The sequence below is a fragment of the Tiliqua scincoides genome, chromosome 5, assembly GCF_035046505.1.
Source record: "Tiliqua scincoides isolate rTilSci1 chromosome 5, rTilSci1.hap2, whole genome shotgun sequence".
NCBI lineage: Eukaryota > Metazoa > Chordata > Lepidosauria > Squamata > Scincidae > Tiliqua > Tiliqua scincoides.
Window position 1 is genome coordinate 118,701,530 of NC_089825.1, and position 18,599 is coordinate 118,720,128.

Genomic DNA, 18,599 nt, shown 5'->3' on the forward strand with positions numbered 1-18,599 from the left:
TCTGGAAGTGCCTCATGTCCCTATAGACAAGGAAAAAGTTGTCTATATGTATCCCTATTCCAAATACAGTAACAGTTACTTAAATTAACATGTATATGTAGTCCTCCCTCTCATCCTTTCAGTGTGAATTAATATTACATTATTAAATTAAATGGAAAATTTGTCCAATGTCAACCTAACCATGTTTGATCAGAAGTAAATATCATTCAGTTCAGAGGGACTTGCGCCCCAGTAAGCATGCTTTGTTTGCAGTTTAAGAGCCCATGTTAATCCTATGCATGTCTACTCAGAAGTAAGCTTTAATTATAAGTCAATGGGGCTTACTCCCAAGTAAGTGTAGATAGGATTGTAGCCTACGGGCACAATCCTAACCCACTTTCCAGCACTGACATAAGGTCAATGCAGCTCCTAGGTAAGGGAACAAATATTCCCTTACTTTGAGGAGGCCTCCTGAGTGCCGCTCAACTGCAGGATGCAGCACACGTCCCCTTGGTGCAGCTATGCCAGTGCTGGAAAGTTGGTTAGAATTTGGGCCTTAGTATCTATTTCTGTTTATGAGTGCATAAATTCATAGTTCAGAGGCAGAGCACAGATAAGTGTACATGTGTGAAAGTAGAAATATGTGCAAGCTACTCTATGCCTTATATATTCTCCTCCACTAATAATGGGTGCTTTGTCATGGGCAAAGTATGGAATGAAAGTGTATTTCATTATCAGGACATGGGCAGAACCCATAGCATCACAAACTCCTATAATACAGTTCATACATGATGATGTATGTGATTAGAAAATAACAGTGTCAAATTCGTGTTCTTTCTATTTATTGATCCTTCAACGTCATCATATTTCCATGCATACACACAGTTTTAGGTTATATATTTTGTTTTCTGTATATACATGCATATACAGACAGACAGACAAGTTAGCCAGGGCAGATATGTTATCAATAAGCAGAGAGCTATCATGAATAAATGGGGTCACACAGTGCATCAGGCAACCTGTATAATAAAGGAGAAAGACAGAAAATCTTCACAACTGACCTTTTTGCAGCCCGGATCCTCATCCAGGTGCATATGCACTTTTAAATACAAAAAAGGCACTTAGGAACCAGGTATCAACTTCAGCATAATATAAAATGGATAGCTTTTCTTTCCACCAGACTCTTAGGGCAAGATCTGACTAAAATCCAATACACCCCTTCTGTTTATTCAGCCATAAAGTTGAATCTTGGACCAAAAGAAGTTGATGCGTCCAAAGTATTTGTGTCCACCAAGCAGAGTGAAAGCCCAGTACCAGCCTCTGAGCTAAGGGAATTTATTTTTAACCAAGTTCACCTCTGCCTTCCTGTCCCATCCTCGCCCGCAATAAACGCATCATCCCATTTATTCTTGACATTGAAAGACAAAGAAGCAAAGTCTTTGTGGCCAATAGGAGGTGCTAAAGAGACAGCACCCAACATCCTGCAACAGACTGCATTTATTTTTAGCGAAGTCTGCACAAGTGTTCACATGTTTCTTTGTTGAAGATCCTCATTGCCTCCTTCTCTTAATTTTTGAGCCTTCATTTCCCCCCCCCCCCCCATGATTAACAAACCAGCACAGATATTCTGGTTTAGTATCTTAAGGAATTCAGAGGAGAGGAGGGATGAAAGATGACTTTTTAAAAAGGCTTTTAATTACTTTTGTGAATAATGACTGCTGAAAGGAAACAGGTTCCTGATCTGGCAACTACAAAGTGTGGCCATTCCATTCTTATGTATTGCATTGTGAAACTCAGGAATCTTGGGACTTGAGCCTTTCTTTGGTATTAAACAGGCTCCCTCTAGAGACCCCATGGATTCTGGCATTCAGTAGCCCATGTTGCAATTTACCAGCCCCTACTCCTCTCCTACAGAGTCAAACGCTCTGCCCTGCATCACTTTCCTAAACCTCTAGATTAGCTCCCTTCCTAAGGAACCCAGTGTCAGCTCTCACTCCTTTAAACCCTTAAATCCAACATCCTTCAAAGAAAATTCCACAGCCCTGGTTTCAAATCTCTCCCCTGCTTTGCTTAATATAGCGCACTCCCGTTTTAAGTTAGGAGGCCCAAATCAGGACTCCCCCCCCCACCATGTTGCATTGCATTCCTTTCAAGAGAATTCAGGAGTCATCATTGTCATTCTTCACTTCGTCTCCCTGGATCCTTAAAAGACTCAGGAGTTTTTGGTTCATTAGATAACCCCCCTTCCCAACTCCATGCTCCCCAAATTGAGTCCTGGCGTGCAATTTTTGTTCTAGATCACTTGATCCACAGAAGACATACTTTCAGATTTCAGTAAGGTTGGAGAGGCAACATTCAACCACAGTGCATCACTCCAGCATGCTGCCTTCTCCACTGGCTAGCTCCCTTCCATGACCCAGAAGTCCTAGCCTCATTTTATCCCTCCCTGCAGTCCCAGATCTTCCACATCTTTACCAGAAGGTTCATAATCCAAGGGTCTCATGTTGCATCCCATTTCGCTCTTCCTGGTCTTCCTAGAGAACTCAGGAGCCTTCCCCCCCCCCATTCCCCATTTTTTATCACTTTAGACTCATATCGCTTCCAAACCAGGCAGCTCAGAAGTTTTGGCTCCCCATTCAACCTCCCCCCCCCCATACTGACCTCCACATATGCCCTTCATAAACATCCCACAAATTTTGGACCTCCGCCTCCCCAGCAGCAATTCCATTACATAGCCTTCCTCCAACTTCTTTCCTAAAGGACTCTGGTGTCCTGGTTCCCCAGTAACCCTTTCCCATAGATCTTCAGCCTAAGCAAAGTTCCACCCCCACTTCACTGTTTTAGAAATAACCTCTCTTCCCAGGTGCTAAAATTGGGCTATTGCGGTTTAATCCCCCCCCTCTTTACTTTCTGTCACTCTCCATGGTACTGAACTGCGGTGTTGCATCTAGCTATAGCAGCAGAGCACATACGCACACAAGCAGAAAGAAAGCTTTCTTCCTGCTTCTGAGCATTGCTGGTAGAGGTTATTTCATGATACTTTGTATAAAAAAGGAAGAGAACCAGAGAGAATATTAATGGATTAGCGCAGGGTGTCAAGTCGTGATGGGGGGGGGGGTGACATATGCAGTGTTCAGCTTAACCATTATTATAATGAAAGGGAAAATATTGGAACCTGCTCACTGCAACCTTGGAGAATTAATTTTTTGAGGGCTGACATTGGGGAGTGCGTGTTTGGGGGGGGGGAAGGGTGTTATGGTTATATGACTGTCTTTACATTAATGCCTAACAATTAAAGAAGAGAGAGGTGATACCGATTTTGCAATTGTGCGGTGAAGGTAGGGAATGGAAGTTAATCTAAATGCGATGGCGGCCTTCCTAAACAGGGGAAGAAAATGACAAAAAGAGGGCTGTGTTTACAGTCAGTCTTCCCCTGCTTCTCCAGTACCTTTGGTGCCAAGGCGGTAGGAAGTCAATGCAGAAAACTTTTTGAAGGGGCTCAAGAGGTAAAGTGCAGGAGCAGAGGAAGGGGAGATGTTGTTAGTGCCATTTTCAGTCATGAAAATGATGTCATTTCATTTTCATAACCAGTGTCATTAACAAGACTGTGATTTCTGTTTTCCCACTAACACCTGTGCTCACCTCCTATTTGAAATTGAAATAGGTTTGAAATTAGTCTGTCTCATCTCTGTCCAACACTCTTCATCCCCTGTTCCAATTTTCTTGCCTCCCCTGACATTAAGCTGCTAGCTTCTACCCCTGGTCTGAAATTAAACTCAACTATCCCCTCTCTTCCTCCCACTTTCAACGTAGCCATTTTGAATTTAATCTCCTACGTAAGTCCTTTCTCCATCTATATATCCCCTTCCCCTGTCTTTTTAGTTTAAAAAGAACCTGCTAACCCCCACCCAGCCAGTTTCTCTCATTTCTTGAAATTCATCTGGTCTCCCAATTCTGTCTTGTTCTCTATTTCCAGGCTTTAAAACCTAGTCAGGTAATGCCTTGCTCTTTACCAAAACCTAGATATTCTGCTCACCCCTTCTTTGGTCCCCCCCATCTTCCATTATTCTGGAGTAGTCTCCTCCAAAACAAGAGACACAACATGTGAGAGGAGCACTGTAGCCTATCCCCGTCCCACAGCGCCGAATCTATGCACTACTGTTTGAAGTTTATCTTTTCAGTGACTCCCTCCCATTATGTTTGCCTGCCTGTTGTGTCTCTCCCCTACATTCAAACATTTCACTGAAAATGGAACTAACCTTCTATTGCCGCCTCCAAGGTCATCACTGCTCTTAAACCAGAGCCTTAACGCTCTCCTCATATAGCTTTCACCATCCCATATTAACCCTTAACCCAAGTTTCCTAATTCCTAAAGAGGGGCTTGGAGGTGAAAGGGGGGGGGGAATGGTATCTCTTTGGGACTTACTTGAAGCTCCTGTCTCTGAAAGCCCTGTACACACTTGCCCAGTTTCAAGGGGCAAAACAATTCCGCCAAGTGTTCTTTCTGTTCCCAGAAGTCCCAGGGATCCCAACTTCTTGTGTTGAAGTATCCTTAGCAACTTCAGGAGTTCTGGATCCTTATCAACCCCAGCTTTAATCTAATAGATCTCATTCTTCTCTCAGAACACCCACAAATCTTGTTCTTCTCTCCCTCCTCATTCCCCCCAAAAACCCTGCTCTAGCCTATTAACCCTTTCATTCACCTGGGGACCCAGAAGTCCTGTCAAAAAAAAAATTCCTCTGTAGGATACCAGTGGTAGTCCCAATCTTCCCAAGTCTTCCCTAGTCCCAATGGATTAGGCTTCCCACATGTGGTTTACTTTAGAAAAATCAAGCACTGTAGCCTTATCCACACAATTGACATATTCTCTAGCTTGTTCCTTGGTAAGAAATGGAATGCCCAGTGAGGGTTATCTAAGGGAGGAGATGCCTATCGTTACCTCATGTAATGGCCAAGGAACACGTTGGTAACATTTCCTGAATCTGTGCTCAGATGTGCCCCCACCAGCTGTCCAATTTGTAGAATGGAACAACAGAGGGAAAGAGCCAAGGTCGTCTCAGGGAACTGATGGCAGCCAAGCCTGGACTCTTCCAGGAACCAGATGAATGTGTCCTCCTTTTTGTCTTTCTTGAACTTATGCCCACAGCCAAAACATAAGCAAACACCCATGCCCTATCTTTTCCTTTTCTTCTCACCCCCACTAGATTCCCCATCTGCTACTACAATATGCTTCCTTGTCCATTTCAAGCAAAATTGAGTGCTTGTGGTCTGACCAAAGGGCCACTGGATTCTGCAGTGGGGGGGGGGGGGGTTTGAATCCAGCAAGCTGGCTGCAGTGTTGGTGGGAACAAGAGGCCAGGATTCTGATTCTTAGAGTAAGGATGTAAGACCTAATATATTAGGGAAAGCTACAGAGCTAAGATTTGAGGGTCTTCTGGAAAAAAGAGAGGTTCTGGAAGTCAAGGAAGGGAGCAGATATAGTCTTCTCTGTCTGGTTTTTCCATCCATTTTGTATTTGACCTTGCACCAGACTCTACCACCCCAATCCTTTTTCAGAATCAGATATCAAAATAATTCTCCCTCTCTCTCGCATGTTTCCTCCCCTTCCTGTCAACACACACACACACACACAACCATCTTTCCCAGGTGGCATAATTCATTATTTCTACCAAAATGATTTGGGACTCCCAGAGCTGCTGGAAGGAGGACCCATATAGCCTCTTCCTCATTAGTTGAGGAAAAATGCACGTAAAATGTGTGTGTGTGGGGGGGGGAGTGAAGTCGTCACCACCTGCTTCCCAATAGCCACAATAGCTGAGAATATTACATGAGGGCCATCTTAATGTTTTGAGAATGGGTTACAAATTCTTGATAGTCTCTAGGCAGTGTCCTCTGTTAGGACCTCAAAAGACCTTCCACATAGAGGAACAGGGGGGTACTTCAGAACACCAATTCTATTTATTCCCCATACTTTTTGTTCCCTTATCCAATCATTACTTCTCTCTCTCTTCAGTCCTCCTTCCTCCTGTGCATTGTCCCGTATTCTGTAGATCTCTTGGCTTGCCCCTTCCTTCTTTTCCTCCTCCTTCTCTCCCCCCCTCCACTTCCTGGGCACCGCACTGCGCTGCAAAAGAGATTCTAGGGTTTGTGTGCAGAAAGTGCTGACCGGACGGGAATTATATGCAGTGCAGAGATCCAATGAGTGGATGAGAAAGGAGCAAGGTTGCCCTGCAGCAGGAGCCGGAGGATGGAGTGTGTGTGTGTGTGTGTGTGTGTGTGTGAGAGAGAGAGAGAGAGAGAGAGCACATAGGTTCTGTATATGTCTTGATGTGGCATATGTGACTGTGTGTACATTCATGTGAGCAAGGAAGTTTATACCCGCATTGCACAGGGCTGTGTTATCTCTGTGTTGGAACATGCACAATCCAACATGTGCATGACGCACTGGGGGTTATATATGTCTGTATTTAATGTACTCAACATGCCTGCACATGCATCCACATATAGTTGTGTGTGTGTATACATAGGCATCCAAGAAGGGTTGCCTGGAAAAGTCATGTTAGCTGCATGCATAGAAGATGCATCCTTGGGGTGCACACATACAGAGCAGTGCTTTGTTGCATTTATCAAGAGATGTGCAAGTGTACAAATTCACCCTTTCCATGATGATCTTTGTATTGTATATTGAATTGTATTGAATGTGTATGTGTGCATGTGTATGTATGTGCATATAATTTTATTTTTTAGTATAGTATAGAAGTTTGTATGCAGAAAAATGTATTTCTGTATACCATCAGAAATTATATGTGGTGTGTGTGCAGGGGGGGGCTGTGTATTGTGTTGAATTTATACATGTACAGGGTTTTTATTAAGTCTGCTTAAGGGCCCAATCTTACCCAACTTAGGGCCAAATTCTATCCAATTTTCCAGTGCTGGTGCAGCTATGCCAAGGGGGCATGCGCTACATCCTTCAGTGGGGAAGCAATCATTGGAGGCCTCCTTCAAGTTAGGGAGCATTTGTTCCCTTTCCTCAAGGCTGCATTTCAGCTGTATGGGCCCTCAAAAGTTGGATAGGATTGGGCCCCTGGGCTGCAATCCTATTCACACTTACCTGGGAGTAAGACCCATAGATCATCATAGGATGCAATTCTGAGTAGGTATGCATAGGACTGGGCTCTAAATCTTTTTAAAAGAGTAGCCTTAAGTCCATTAAACAAGAAGATTGTCTGCACTCTAAAGGTTCTGGATGGTGTGTGAGTAGGGGGTACAAATGTGGATGTTATATGTACAGTGCTCCTGTATGTGTACATCTGTGAAAAGTGGGTATGCACAACTGCAGAGATGTGTGTATGCAGACTGCTGCTCTGTGACTTTGTGTATTCAGAGCAGTGTTGGAGTGCAGTGGAAGGAAGGCCTGAGTTATGCAGTGTGCTGTCAGGCCTTGATCAACCTCCAAGACAAGACTGCAGCTTGGGAATGTGGTTCTGGTACAGGCAAGAATAGAACAGAAGGTCATAAGCAGAAGGTGTGGTCACAGATGGAATGGGTTAGGGAGCAGACAAGAGCAGAGGGTCAGAGGCAGCAGGAGATGTGGTTAAGGATGGGTGAGGCAAGCTACACACACTGAAGAGTTGGCCTGGAGACATGGGTTTGTATTGGGCTTCATGCATTGTCACTGACTTATGGGGTCACCTGACCCCATTCAGGCTGAGTGTTGGGTGACAGAAGCTGGACTACCACTGCAGTTTAGAGGATGCACTTGTCTCAGAAAGCCTAATTTCTGAGGTTTGCTGAGGGATCAGAGTGCTGATGATGCAGGAGGCAAAGTGCCAGTTTGTGACATGCACACTCCCAGCATATTTAGTGCATACACTCATACTAGGGGCTGTGTGCTCTCAGGGCCTCTGTAACTGTACAGTTTTGCAGGTATCAGTTGGATGAGCATTTTGAACACTGTTGGACTGCATGGGTGAGATAATGCTGACCAAAGTATTGTATGCGTGGCTGTACATGCGTGTACTTATATGTAAGCACACAGCTTTCCGAGTACCATTGATGTAGGGGCTTAGGTGGATGTGCAACATTGGGTGCAAGTATGCAGGTAGACGCGTATGTGTGTGCATGGTAATGTTGTCTGCATCAAGCCAAAGTATGTGAAACTGAGTTTTAAAAAGTACATCTAGGTATGTATGGGGATGCATGGCTGCACAATTAAGGGGGGGGGCTGTACACGTATAGAGGAAACCTGCTTTGAGCAGAGTTGTGAGCCTGTATGTAAAATTATAAAGCATTTTGTAGCAACTGTGTATATGGACAGTTTCCAAAAAAAGTTAGTAATGACTGAGGGCCCAATCCTATCCAATTGTTCACTGGCAGTGCAGCCATGTCAATGGCGTATACGCTGTGTCTTGTAGTGAGGAGACGGGCACAGAGGCCTCTTCAAGGTATGGGAACATTTGCTCCCTTACCTCGGGGCTGCATTGAAGCTGCACTGGTACCGGAAAGTCGGATAGGATTAGGATGCTACGACTGCTGAAAAAAGTCACCAGTGGAAAATGGCCGGAAGGGAAGGGAAGAGACTTTTTCACTCAAAGTTTTCATGCACAAATTGGCAAGAAAATGATGTATTCAAGGCCCAGCTCCGTTCCAAACTGGTGGGATGGTTTTGCCAGGGTGGTTACTTTTTTTTCACCCCCTCTTTTCTCACCTATAATTGTTAATACTGTATATAAAACTGTATGTAATAAAAACAGTCTACCTCTTTCAGGGCTGTGGTGAAGCTCAAGGGAAATTCCTTATGGGTGAACTATAACAGGCCTATACATATCCTCCACTTAAAAATACAAATAAATGGGCACCAAGGTAAACCAAATCTTATTCCACGTAAACGAATTTCCATGAATAAACAAATCCCACAACATGTATTAGTAATGTTACAGTCTTCAGGCCTAGAAACCTGCTTTCTTAAAATTCAGAATATTGAATTATTATTGATCTCCGTTATCACTTCCAATGCTTACCTGGTGCAATACTGAATATTTGTTTCATCATACTATTATCTGATCCTTTCTTCAAGAAGTTCAAAACAACATACAGGGGGTTCTTCCCCGTTTATCTGCACAAAAGTCCTGCAAGGTAAGGTAGGTTGAGAGACAGTGATGTACCCAAAGCTGCCCATTGGGTTGCATGGCTAAGCAGAGATTTGATCGCAGGACTCCCCAAAATTAAATCCAACACTTCAACCACCATGTTGATGGCTAATCCTGTGCTGGGCTTACAGTGGTGGCCAATGGTGCAAAAGCCACTCTGGCATTTGGCAGGCTGTGGCTGCCAGCCCAAATGCTTGGAGGTTGCACATGGGCAACAGCACCCAGAGAACCTCTGCCATCCTCCACTGCTGCCAGTAAGTTGGCAGTGGGGGGGGGGGGATCAGGGCAGGGAGCAGGTTGTGGGTAGGAGGGGAAGGATCTTGGTATCAGCCACACATACTGAGATCCTATCCCCCTTTCCTGGCCTAGATCTTCTCTCAGGAGTCTCTTTGGAAGTGCATCATCAAAAAGCTGGTGGTCTGAGGAGATTCATTGGGGACCAGGCTGCCTACAGGAAGGTAAATTTAAAAAAGTACTTTACTTACCTATCCTGGACTGTCTGGCTCCCCACCAGCCCACAGCACGTAGCATGTATTCCATTGGTGCACCTGGATACTGTGGGATGGGATGGGCCCTTGATTTGTATACTTGTAAATAAAGTGAATTAACTGTGAGTAAGAATAGAGTGTCCAGAAAGATGAGTGCTGCTGGGGAATTGTCACAAGTGACATGACTCAGACTGTGGGTTCTGTCAAGATTCCCCAGTGAAATTCCTTAGAGAGGGGCAAAACTTTGCCATTCCTAGCAGAAGGCCTCAGTTCTGGCCTGCACCCGCAGTACGGTTCTGAGGTGGTAGAACAGACTGCATCCCTTTGGGCTGCAGTGGAAAGATGCCATTTTGGATGCCTCCTCTTCCTTACGATACTTCCTTGCAATAAAACTTCCTTGCAATAAAAATTTGTAAGACTTCCTTGCAATTAAAAAAATTTTTTTTAACTCCGCCTGCTCCCTGTTGAGCTGCTTTTCTACTTTCAGAGAGTTTTCCATGGAGGAAGCTTCACAAACCACATTCCACAGCTGCTTTCTCAATTAGTACAGCCCATTTCACCATCATCAGGATTCTTCCACCTTGTTCTCACTTCCCACCTTGTACTGCTGCATGAGTAAACTAGACCTCAGTGAAATGTGCAAAATGTGCCTTGTGATGTATGGAATGTGGCTTGCCATATAGAGTTGGGATTTGTTTATCTGTCTGTGCCTGACTGCGCACAGGTTAGATCATGGCTAGTGCTGGAGATCCAGTGAGGCCAGGCAGCTTCTGGGGCCTAAGCCCATTAAAGGGCAATTGACTAAGAGATAATGCCACCATCTTGGTTCTCAGTATCTCCAGCCTGCCCATGTCCTCTGAAATAGCACAAAGGATTCTGAGGGACTCCCTACATCCCCTGCTTTCTTTTGTCCATGCAGACTGTGTTTTCACTTCCCTCCCCCCCCCCCACTCAGGACCAGGACCATTAAGTGGCCACCTGTGCCAAATTGCCCAAGGGTCTCCCAAAAGCTAGAGACAGCCCAACTGAGCCCCCTCTAACAGCATACATTGTGTGCTTAAGGAACAGTCATGAGCGTTCATGACTGTTCATCTTCTTTGCATGTCAACCCATCCCAGATTCAATCCTTGGCATTTCCAGTTAAAAACAAATACCAGTAGCAAATCTCCACTGGAGACCTTGGAGAGCTGCCAACAGTCAGAACAATGACAACCCTAATGGGCTAGGTGGACTTACAGTCTGACTCAGTATAAGGCAGCTTCCTACAAGTATCTCACACCCTGAGAAGCCTGGCTCTAAAGAGACAATGAATCATTGCTGGGTCGGATCTGATATGTAAACTTCCCCCTTCTGGCTATCATAGCTGTGGTCTACATGCACAGTAAATGAGGGTAGAGCAGATTGCATCACAGCAGAAGGTACCATTTTTAAGTGTTCTAAAACCCCAACCCCACCCCCCGCCGTGTGTGTGTTTAAAAATCTCCTTTCAAAAATAAAGCAAGTACATCAGGGGGAAAGGTTTTGGTCCGGGCCTCTCCCTGCGAGACACCTTTTCTCTGCGCAGGGTTTTCTTCTTCAATACAGGAGAGCATTATAAAATGGTATATTCTTTGAGGCCTGATGTGTTATCTTTCCCCACCTTAGGAGTCTTCTACCTGATTCTTTTGCATTTGTAGATCCAGCCTCAGCTTGCCTAAATATCTCCTCAATTTACTGAGTTGGGGAGGGGGGAATGAAAAAGGAATATGGGATATTTGCCCTCGGGACTGGAAAGGGGCATTGATGTTTGAGCTCAGTTCATGTTTTCCCCTGTAGGGGATGCTGTTCTTTATCTGTGGACTCTCCACTATTTAAAGGTGCAGGTTAGAACTAACTTCGTTTTTTCTTATCCTTTCCTATTACACACACCCCTCCCCCCACTGTTTCTCTCTGCACGTACACCCTCCTTCTGCCCTTCTCCAGTATGTGGCATTTGTCTCACTCTTCTTCATCCTCATCTCCATCACCACCTTCTGCTTGGAGACCCATGAAACCTTCAACCGCATCATCAACAAGACAGAGATTATACCATCGGAGAACGGGAGCAGCATAAAGGTGGATTTAGAGATGGAGACGGCGCCCTTTCTCACCTACGTGGAAGGAATGTGCGTCATCTGGTTCACCTTTGAGTTCCTCATGCGTGTCATCTTCTGCCCAGACAAGATAGAGTTCATCAAGAGCACCCTCAACATCATTGACTTTGTGGCCATTTTGCCCTTCTACCTGGAGGTGGGCCTCAGCGGCCTCTCATCCAAGGCTGCCAAGGATGTGTTGGGCTTCCTGAGAGTCGTACGATTCGTCCGGATCCTGAGGATCTTCAAGCTGACCAGGCATTTCGTAGGGCTGCGGGTCCTAGGTCATACACTGAGGGCCAGCACCAATGAGTTCTTGCTCCTCATCATCTTCTTGGCCCTGGGGGTCTTGATCTTTGCCACCATGATCTACTATGCTGAAAGGATTGGGGCCGACCCAGATGACATCACAGGCAGCAAGCATACCGTCTTCAAGAACATCCCCATTGGGTTCTGGTGGGCGGTGGTGACCATGACGACTTTGGGCTATGGTGACATGTACCCTGAGACCTGGTCAGGCATGTTGGTGGGAGCACTGTGTGCCTTGGCCGGTGTGTTGACCATTGCCATGCCTGTGCCAGTCATTGTCAACAACTTTGGCATGTATTATTCTCTGGCCATGGCCAAGCAGAAACTACCAAAGAAAAAGAACAAGCACATCCCACGAGCCCCCCAGCCTGGCTCACCCAACTACTGCAAACCAGACATGCAGTCTCCACATCGCAGCAACCAGGGCGACTCATGTCCCCTGGCTCAAGAGGAGATAATTGAGATCAACAGAGCAGGTAAGAGGAGATACTCATGGGCAGAAATAATTAAGAACACAGCTTACACAGGTCAACACCCTCCTAATATGGTGGGTTTCAAACTTTATTCTTTCAGGGATCTCTTTCCACATTGACTTTTCTGCTGCAAAACTTTTGGGTGATTGTCACAAAGCCTGTACATATTGGCGAGGGTTCTTGGGCATCATCTTTAGTGCATGCTCAGTTCATCCTGGAGTGCTGGATAAGTCTGTTCGCCCTCACTTTGCCTCCCAAGTGAATGGAGAGTGCATACTAGAACACATCCTATACACCCTTTGTGGCTGTGCATGACAGAGGAAGATCAGCAATGGACAACCTGCCATTCAAGAAAGGTTGGCTGCCATTACTGATCGTCTCATTGAGGAAACTCCTGTAAGCCTCCTACAAACTCCAGAGGTCCATAAGAATCATTTTGCTGGATCAGACCAAGAGTCCAGTTAGTCCAGCATCCAGTTTCCCCATCTGACCAGGTTCATCTGGGAAATACACAAGCATACCATGAAGACAATAATCCTTCTCCATTCTTTGCCCCCCCCCCCCAGCACCTGGTATTCAGTGGCACAGTGTTTCTGTACAGGAATGTTCTAATTAACCATCATAACTAATTGCCATTGACAACCCTCTTCTTCGCAACTCTTTGCATTCCCATTTTAAAGCCATTTGAGGAGGTGGTCTGCATCCTCTCTAAAGCTGCAATCCTATCCACACTTACCTGGAAATAAGCCCTATTGACTACAGTGGGACTTACTTCTGAGTAGACATGCATAGGATTGGGTTTTAAATTAATTTGCTTTGACTCTCCTGAATCACCTCCCACTGGAATTTCATTGGATGAACTCAAGTTCAAGAATTTATGGGAGGGGGAGAAATAATTCTTTGTCCCTATAATTCTCCAGAACAATTTGAAAACCGCTGTTTTAATCAAACTCAACCCTTGAGATAATCCAAAAGCCAACTAATTCCTGCCACTTCTACAGTTTAACCATTTCTTCCCAACATTGCATATACACAACAGGGACCAAATGTGTACACCTGTGGGCCGGGCAGAAATAGGTAAATGCAGTCAGTAACAAGGGAAGCAATAGTTTAGTCTGGAAAAAAAAAAGGGGGATGCATTTTCCTGACAAATTCTTTTTCTGTTTCTTGATTGAGGGTTGCTTGCACAGTTCTCTTATCAGATGTGAAACCTCCATCCCCTTATAAACCCAGTGCTGCTGATTATTGTTGATACAGATAATTTAGATTGCGAAGCACCTTGTTCAAGTTCTATTCCATTTTGCCTCCGCAACGACTTTGTGGGGGTAGGTTTCTCTTATTTTTGCATGGAGGGAAGTGAGACTGAGCCATTGCAACTAGCCCATGGCTTACCTATGGCCAGACAAATGTGCTGAAGAGGCAGGACACAAGCCCAGGGCTGCCAGATCCAGTCTTGGTCCATTTAATCACAACCCAGCTGCCCAGTTCCAAACTATGAGAATCCTAATCTCTCCTTGTTGGTCTAGAGCAGGGGTGTCCAAACATTTTGACAGGAGGGCCACATCATCTCTCTGACACTGTGTCAGGGGCCGAGAAAGAAAGAATTAATTTACAATTTAAAATTTGAATAAATTTACATAAATGAATATATTAGAGAGGGTACTTATAGGAATGAATGAAGGTCTTGGAATAGCTCAAGGCTTATAAAAGCCCTTGAACAAAGCAAGGCCAGCCTTTCCTTCACTACCACTGCTGCATCACAGACATGAAACAGCAAGAGCGTGGGAGGATGGATGCCAGAATGTGCGACCAGATCAAGAAAGAAACATCTGAATGTTGTGGCTTTTTGAAAGATAGAAACCTTCTTTCAAATTGTAAAAATCCCTACGGGGATTTAATTTGCCTGCCTATGTAAACCGCCTTGAATAAAGTCTAAGGAGAAATCTGAGGACCCAGAAAGGCAGTATAGAAATACCTGTATTATTAGAAGAAGAAAAAAAGTAGTAGAGGGAGCCCTTATCCCACAGCTCAGATGAGAGGTCGAACAGTTGTCCTCATACTGAGAGCAGTTGCATTGGGCCAGTGCGGGCTCCAGAAAGTCTCTGGAGGGCCAGAGGCTCATTGGAGACTGGGGGCTCCCCGAGGGCCTGATTGGAAGCCTCCGAGGGCCGCAAGTGTCCCCAGGCTGGGGTTTGGGTACCCCTGGTCTAGAGTCCCATGGTGTGACTAGAGGAGAGTGGATGACCTTTGGCAATTAAGTTTCAAAAAAACCTGGGAGCATGAATCAGAGCTAGCTCAAAACATTTTGGAACAAGTTGGGAAATCCAAAAAGCCATCCCTTCCACTATAACATGGGCACAATCAACCAGTAAGTCCTCCTAGGCATGCCTCAATCCTATTTACTTCAATAAGACTTGCACTTCAATAAAGCTTCAGTAAGATCTTAGTAGATTAGGTCTGCCTCTCATGTTGCCACTCTTCATGATGCTAACATCTGCAGCCTTGAGGCAGCTGCCTCACCCTCTTTTATAGTGGGGCTGCATCTGAATTGAGCCACGACAACACCACATCCATCACTTGACAGAAATTGGGAGGGGCAGGTTGTAGAGCCAAGTTTGATTGGGAATGAGGAATTGCTGATTTATTTAATGGATCTTGGACAGGAGACTGGTTGTATTAAAGGGCAAGGTTTGGCTAGACCAAGAGCCCTAATGTTGGCAAACAAGATGGTCTGACCTAACCTTTCTGTCTATTTTTGTTTTGCACATGGTTTCATGCAATACTTCATGATGTATTGTGGGAGGCAGTGACATCATGACTTAGCAAGGGCTTCCCCAGGCCTTAGGAGAACTGGACTCAAATCCTTGCTCACCCACAAAGTCTACAAGGAAATCTGGGGCCAAATGGTAAAAACGTAGCCTCAGTCCCCCAACAACAAAATAGGAATGGCAGTTGACATGCTAACCTTCTCTCTGTTGGATAGCTTAGTGCCATAGATCTCACAAGGTGTTCCAGGAAAACTGAAGGTTCCTCAGAAGCTTATCAGGGGGGTTCCTCAGGGAAAAGAAGCTCTGTACGATGATACAATCTTCTCTCACAATGATACATTGCAGGGCAGTTTTGAACTCTGGAGGGTGATGTGGTCAGGCATTTGCTGGGGTTCCAATGTTCAAATGGTGGGGGCTCTTAATGAAATCCCCAAGTCACCTCATCAACTTCCCCCAATTTTAGCTGAAATTTGACCTCTATCCATAGCCTTCTAAAAAGCTGAAGCTGTCCTGGGGCCACTTTGTTCCACCTCCTGCATCTTGACCACTGTATGGCCCTGATTCAGGAACGGCCCATTACTCCCAGCTCTGCTAATTTTGCATGGAGAACCCAAAGAACATGAGATAATTCTCTGTTTGTACATTCCACCCCTTTCAGGTTAAGGGGATGTATTGATGATATCTTGCCCAAAGGCCCCAAAAATCCTTGAGCCAGCATGGCAATCTAGGCACACTCTCAGTTTGTCTGGGGAAACATCAAAACCCCACAAAGGCTTGGCTAGCATCAACTGTGTGTTCACTCTTAAATGCACCCTAGAATTCTGTACAATGCATAGAGGTTAGGCCAATGGGTGTTGGAAGAATTACCTAAGGGGGAAAAAGTTTGAAAGTCACTTAGTTTTTCTTCTCTCTCTTCATCCCAATTTCCTCCCAATGCACTTTGTAGTGGGATAATCTCCGACATGCTCCTAACATTCCAGTTCTTATACCAAAGAACACTTCCTGAGTCCCTCCCCAATCCTGCCACTATATTGCTGCAGGCTGTCTTCCATCACCTTTATATTACTGTTTTCATTTCCTCTACAAACAGTAGGTCTTCTAGTGTTTTAAAAGGCAAGAAGATGATGGTTATTTGGGTGAAAGATATATTCAAAAATCTAATTGTCTACAATGGGTTCTCAACAAATCAAAATATACTAAGGGTGCAATCCTAACCAACTTTCCAGCACTGACATAGCTGTGCCAGTGTGGGGTGCACTGCATCCTGCAGTGGGGTAGCAGTCAAGGGGTCTTCCTCAAGGTAAGAGTATGTTTGTTATCTTACCTTGGGGCTGCATTGCAGCTAGGTCAGTGCTGGAAAGTTGGTTAAGATTGCACCCAAAGTCATCAGTTGCATGGAAGAGGAGACTGTGCACTGCATAGTCCCTTAGTGTTCATGCACAAGTGTTAACATGATGTGCTCTCTCACCGCACTGAAATTTAAAGAGACTGTACAGCAAGGTGAATACTGAAGAACCAATAGTTTAGCAAATGGTCACATGCTTTTGGGGGTACCTTGTTAAAAAGTAACAAATGGGATCAAAATAGGAAAAAGTGATTTACTAGGGACAGGTGCTGGTTCTAGAAACCAGGGACTGACCCTGGTAAATAAGAAAAGTTAGAAGTTCTGATTCTCAGATGTGGTGCAAAGATACCATCTGCATTGATTTGGCTGTTATTTAGGGCAGCCATTTTCAACCACTGTGCCATGGCACACTGGTGTGCTGCAAATGGTCCCTAGGTGTGCCACGGGAATTTGGGAGAGGGTCATTTATCAATAGGACCATTGGGGGAATGTAAGCCCCCATTGACAGCACAGTGTGCCTGGTCAATTGTCAAAAAGCTGATGGTGTGCCTTGACCATTTTAGTGCCTTGCCAGCGTGCCACGAGATGAAAAAGGTTGAAACTCACTGATTTAGGGCAAGGATATCTTGGGTAGCCTATCTTGGCTGAAGATTAAATTGGTCCTTCCAAAATGACTCATATGCTAACACTTATGGTCTTGTTTTGGCAATTTCAGCCACTTTTGATTAAGATTACCTTTTTTCTTCAGAGGAGTGTTAGGGATGGAGGAGAGGAGGGAGGAGGAGGAGGCAGGATTGGCTGTCCTGCTGGGATTTAGGTGATTTAGAAGCCTTGGAACATTTTATTTTGATTTACATTTAGAATTGATCCACTGGTGGTTTGTGGGGAAAGGGACTGAATCAGGACTGAAGGGTGCTTGCCAAAACATACACCCTCTTGATTCTACTCCTCTTGGAGCAGAGCAGAATATGCATGGAAATTGCCTAGCACTGCTTGCTCTCATAGTGTTAAAGGGGTGAGTCTTGCATTAATTTCTGTGTGCAGAAAGAGCATCCCAAATACCCAAGATGCACTGGGGGTTAAATAGCAGATGGGTCTCTCTATGAGCTGGCAGGAACAACGGGGTTGCTGGCAGGGAATTCCACAAGAGAAGTAATCATGCACATCCCCAGCAAAGGCTGAGAGCCAGAATGCCTGGGTTCCCTAGGAATGGGGGGGGTGTATCTTTGATGCAGGGGTTCTGCTTCTTTCAGAGAAAAATCGGATGTTTTGGAAGGGTGAGGGAAAAGGAGGTAGATCTACCTACTTAGAGGATAGAAAATAGCTCCTAAAAGAAAAAGAACATAGGAGAGCAGAGGGGAGAAGGTGGATTCCTTTGGGATAGGCAAGATGGAGATCAGGAATGACTTTGGAGAACGGGGTCCCATGGATTGCAGTCACAGGAGTATCTACAGCAAAGGCAGCTGACCACCTCCACCTCTAGTGTCACCCCCACCTCCTTGAATATACTCACTAAAATATGCTTCCCCTGTTCTTTGGTGCCCACTCACCCAGCAAATCTTCAAAGACAGGCAATAAGGCAGAGGCGGAGGAAGGTTGTGCACTGGAGAGCCCCCAGGGCTTGCGGCCAGTTCCTGCCATGCTCTCCAACCGTTCCAGTTGCCCTAGGCCAGAAAGGCCATTTGCAGCAAGTACAGTGGAAGAGCGAGGATTCAGTTAATTGGACAAGATCTTGGCTGCACATTGAACATGGCAGGGAGGAGGGAGAGGCCCTGGGGGGATACAGTTGTTAGAACATCTCCTAATACTTTCAGGGAGACAACATCCACTCTACAACTGCTCCCCCCAATAACTCAGTTTACAGTTTTACCTCAGACCCTTTAACCTTGGTAAGAACCTCACATTTTCCTTCTCGATCTCCCATTTTCTGGATAAGTGCATTTCTGTTCCCATGATAACTTCCCTACAGCCTCATA

The 18,599-nt window shown here is 45.2% G+C and overlaps 1 protein-coding gene across 4 annotated transcripts in view; it reads left to right on the forward strand.

The window, feature by feature from the left end:
* LOC136651636 (potassium voltage-gated channel subfamily C member 1-like) overlaps positions 1 to 18,599 on the forward strand; it is a 54,088-nt gene that overhangs the window by 4,481 nt on the left and 31,008 nt on the right. For 3 of the 4 annotated variants that reach the window (XM_066628216.1, XM_066628217.1, XM_066628219.1), the window contains exon 2: positions 11,580 to 12,513. In XM_066628216.1, the coding sequence (XP_066484313.1) occupies positions 11,580 to 12,513 (934 nt within the window). Of the gene's footprint in view, positions 1 to 11,579; positions 12,514 to 14,164; positions 14,170 to 18,599 lie in introns of all 4 variants that reach the window. The other variant, XM_066628218.1, reaches the window with a different exon arrangement.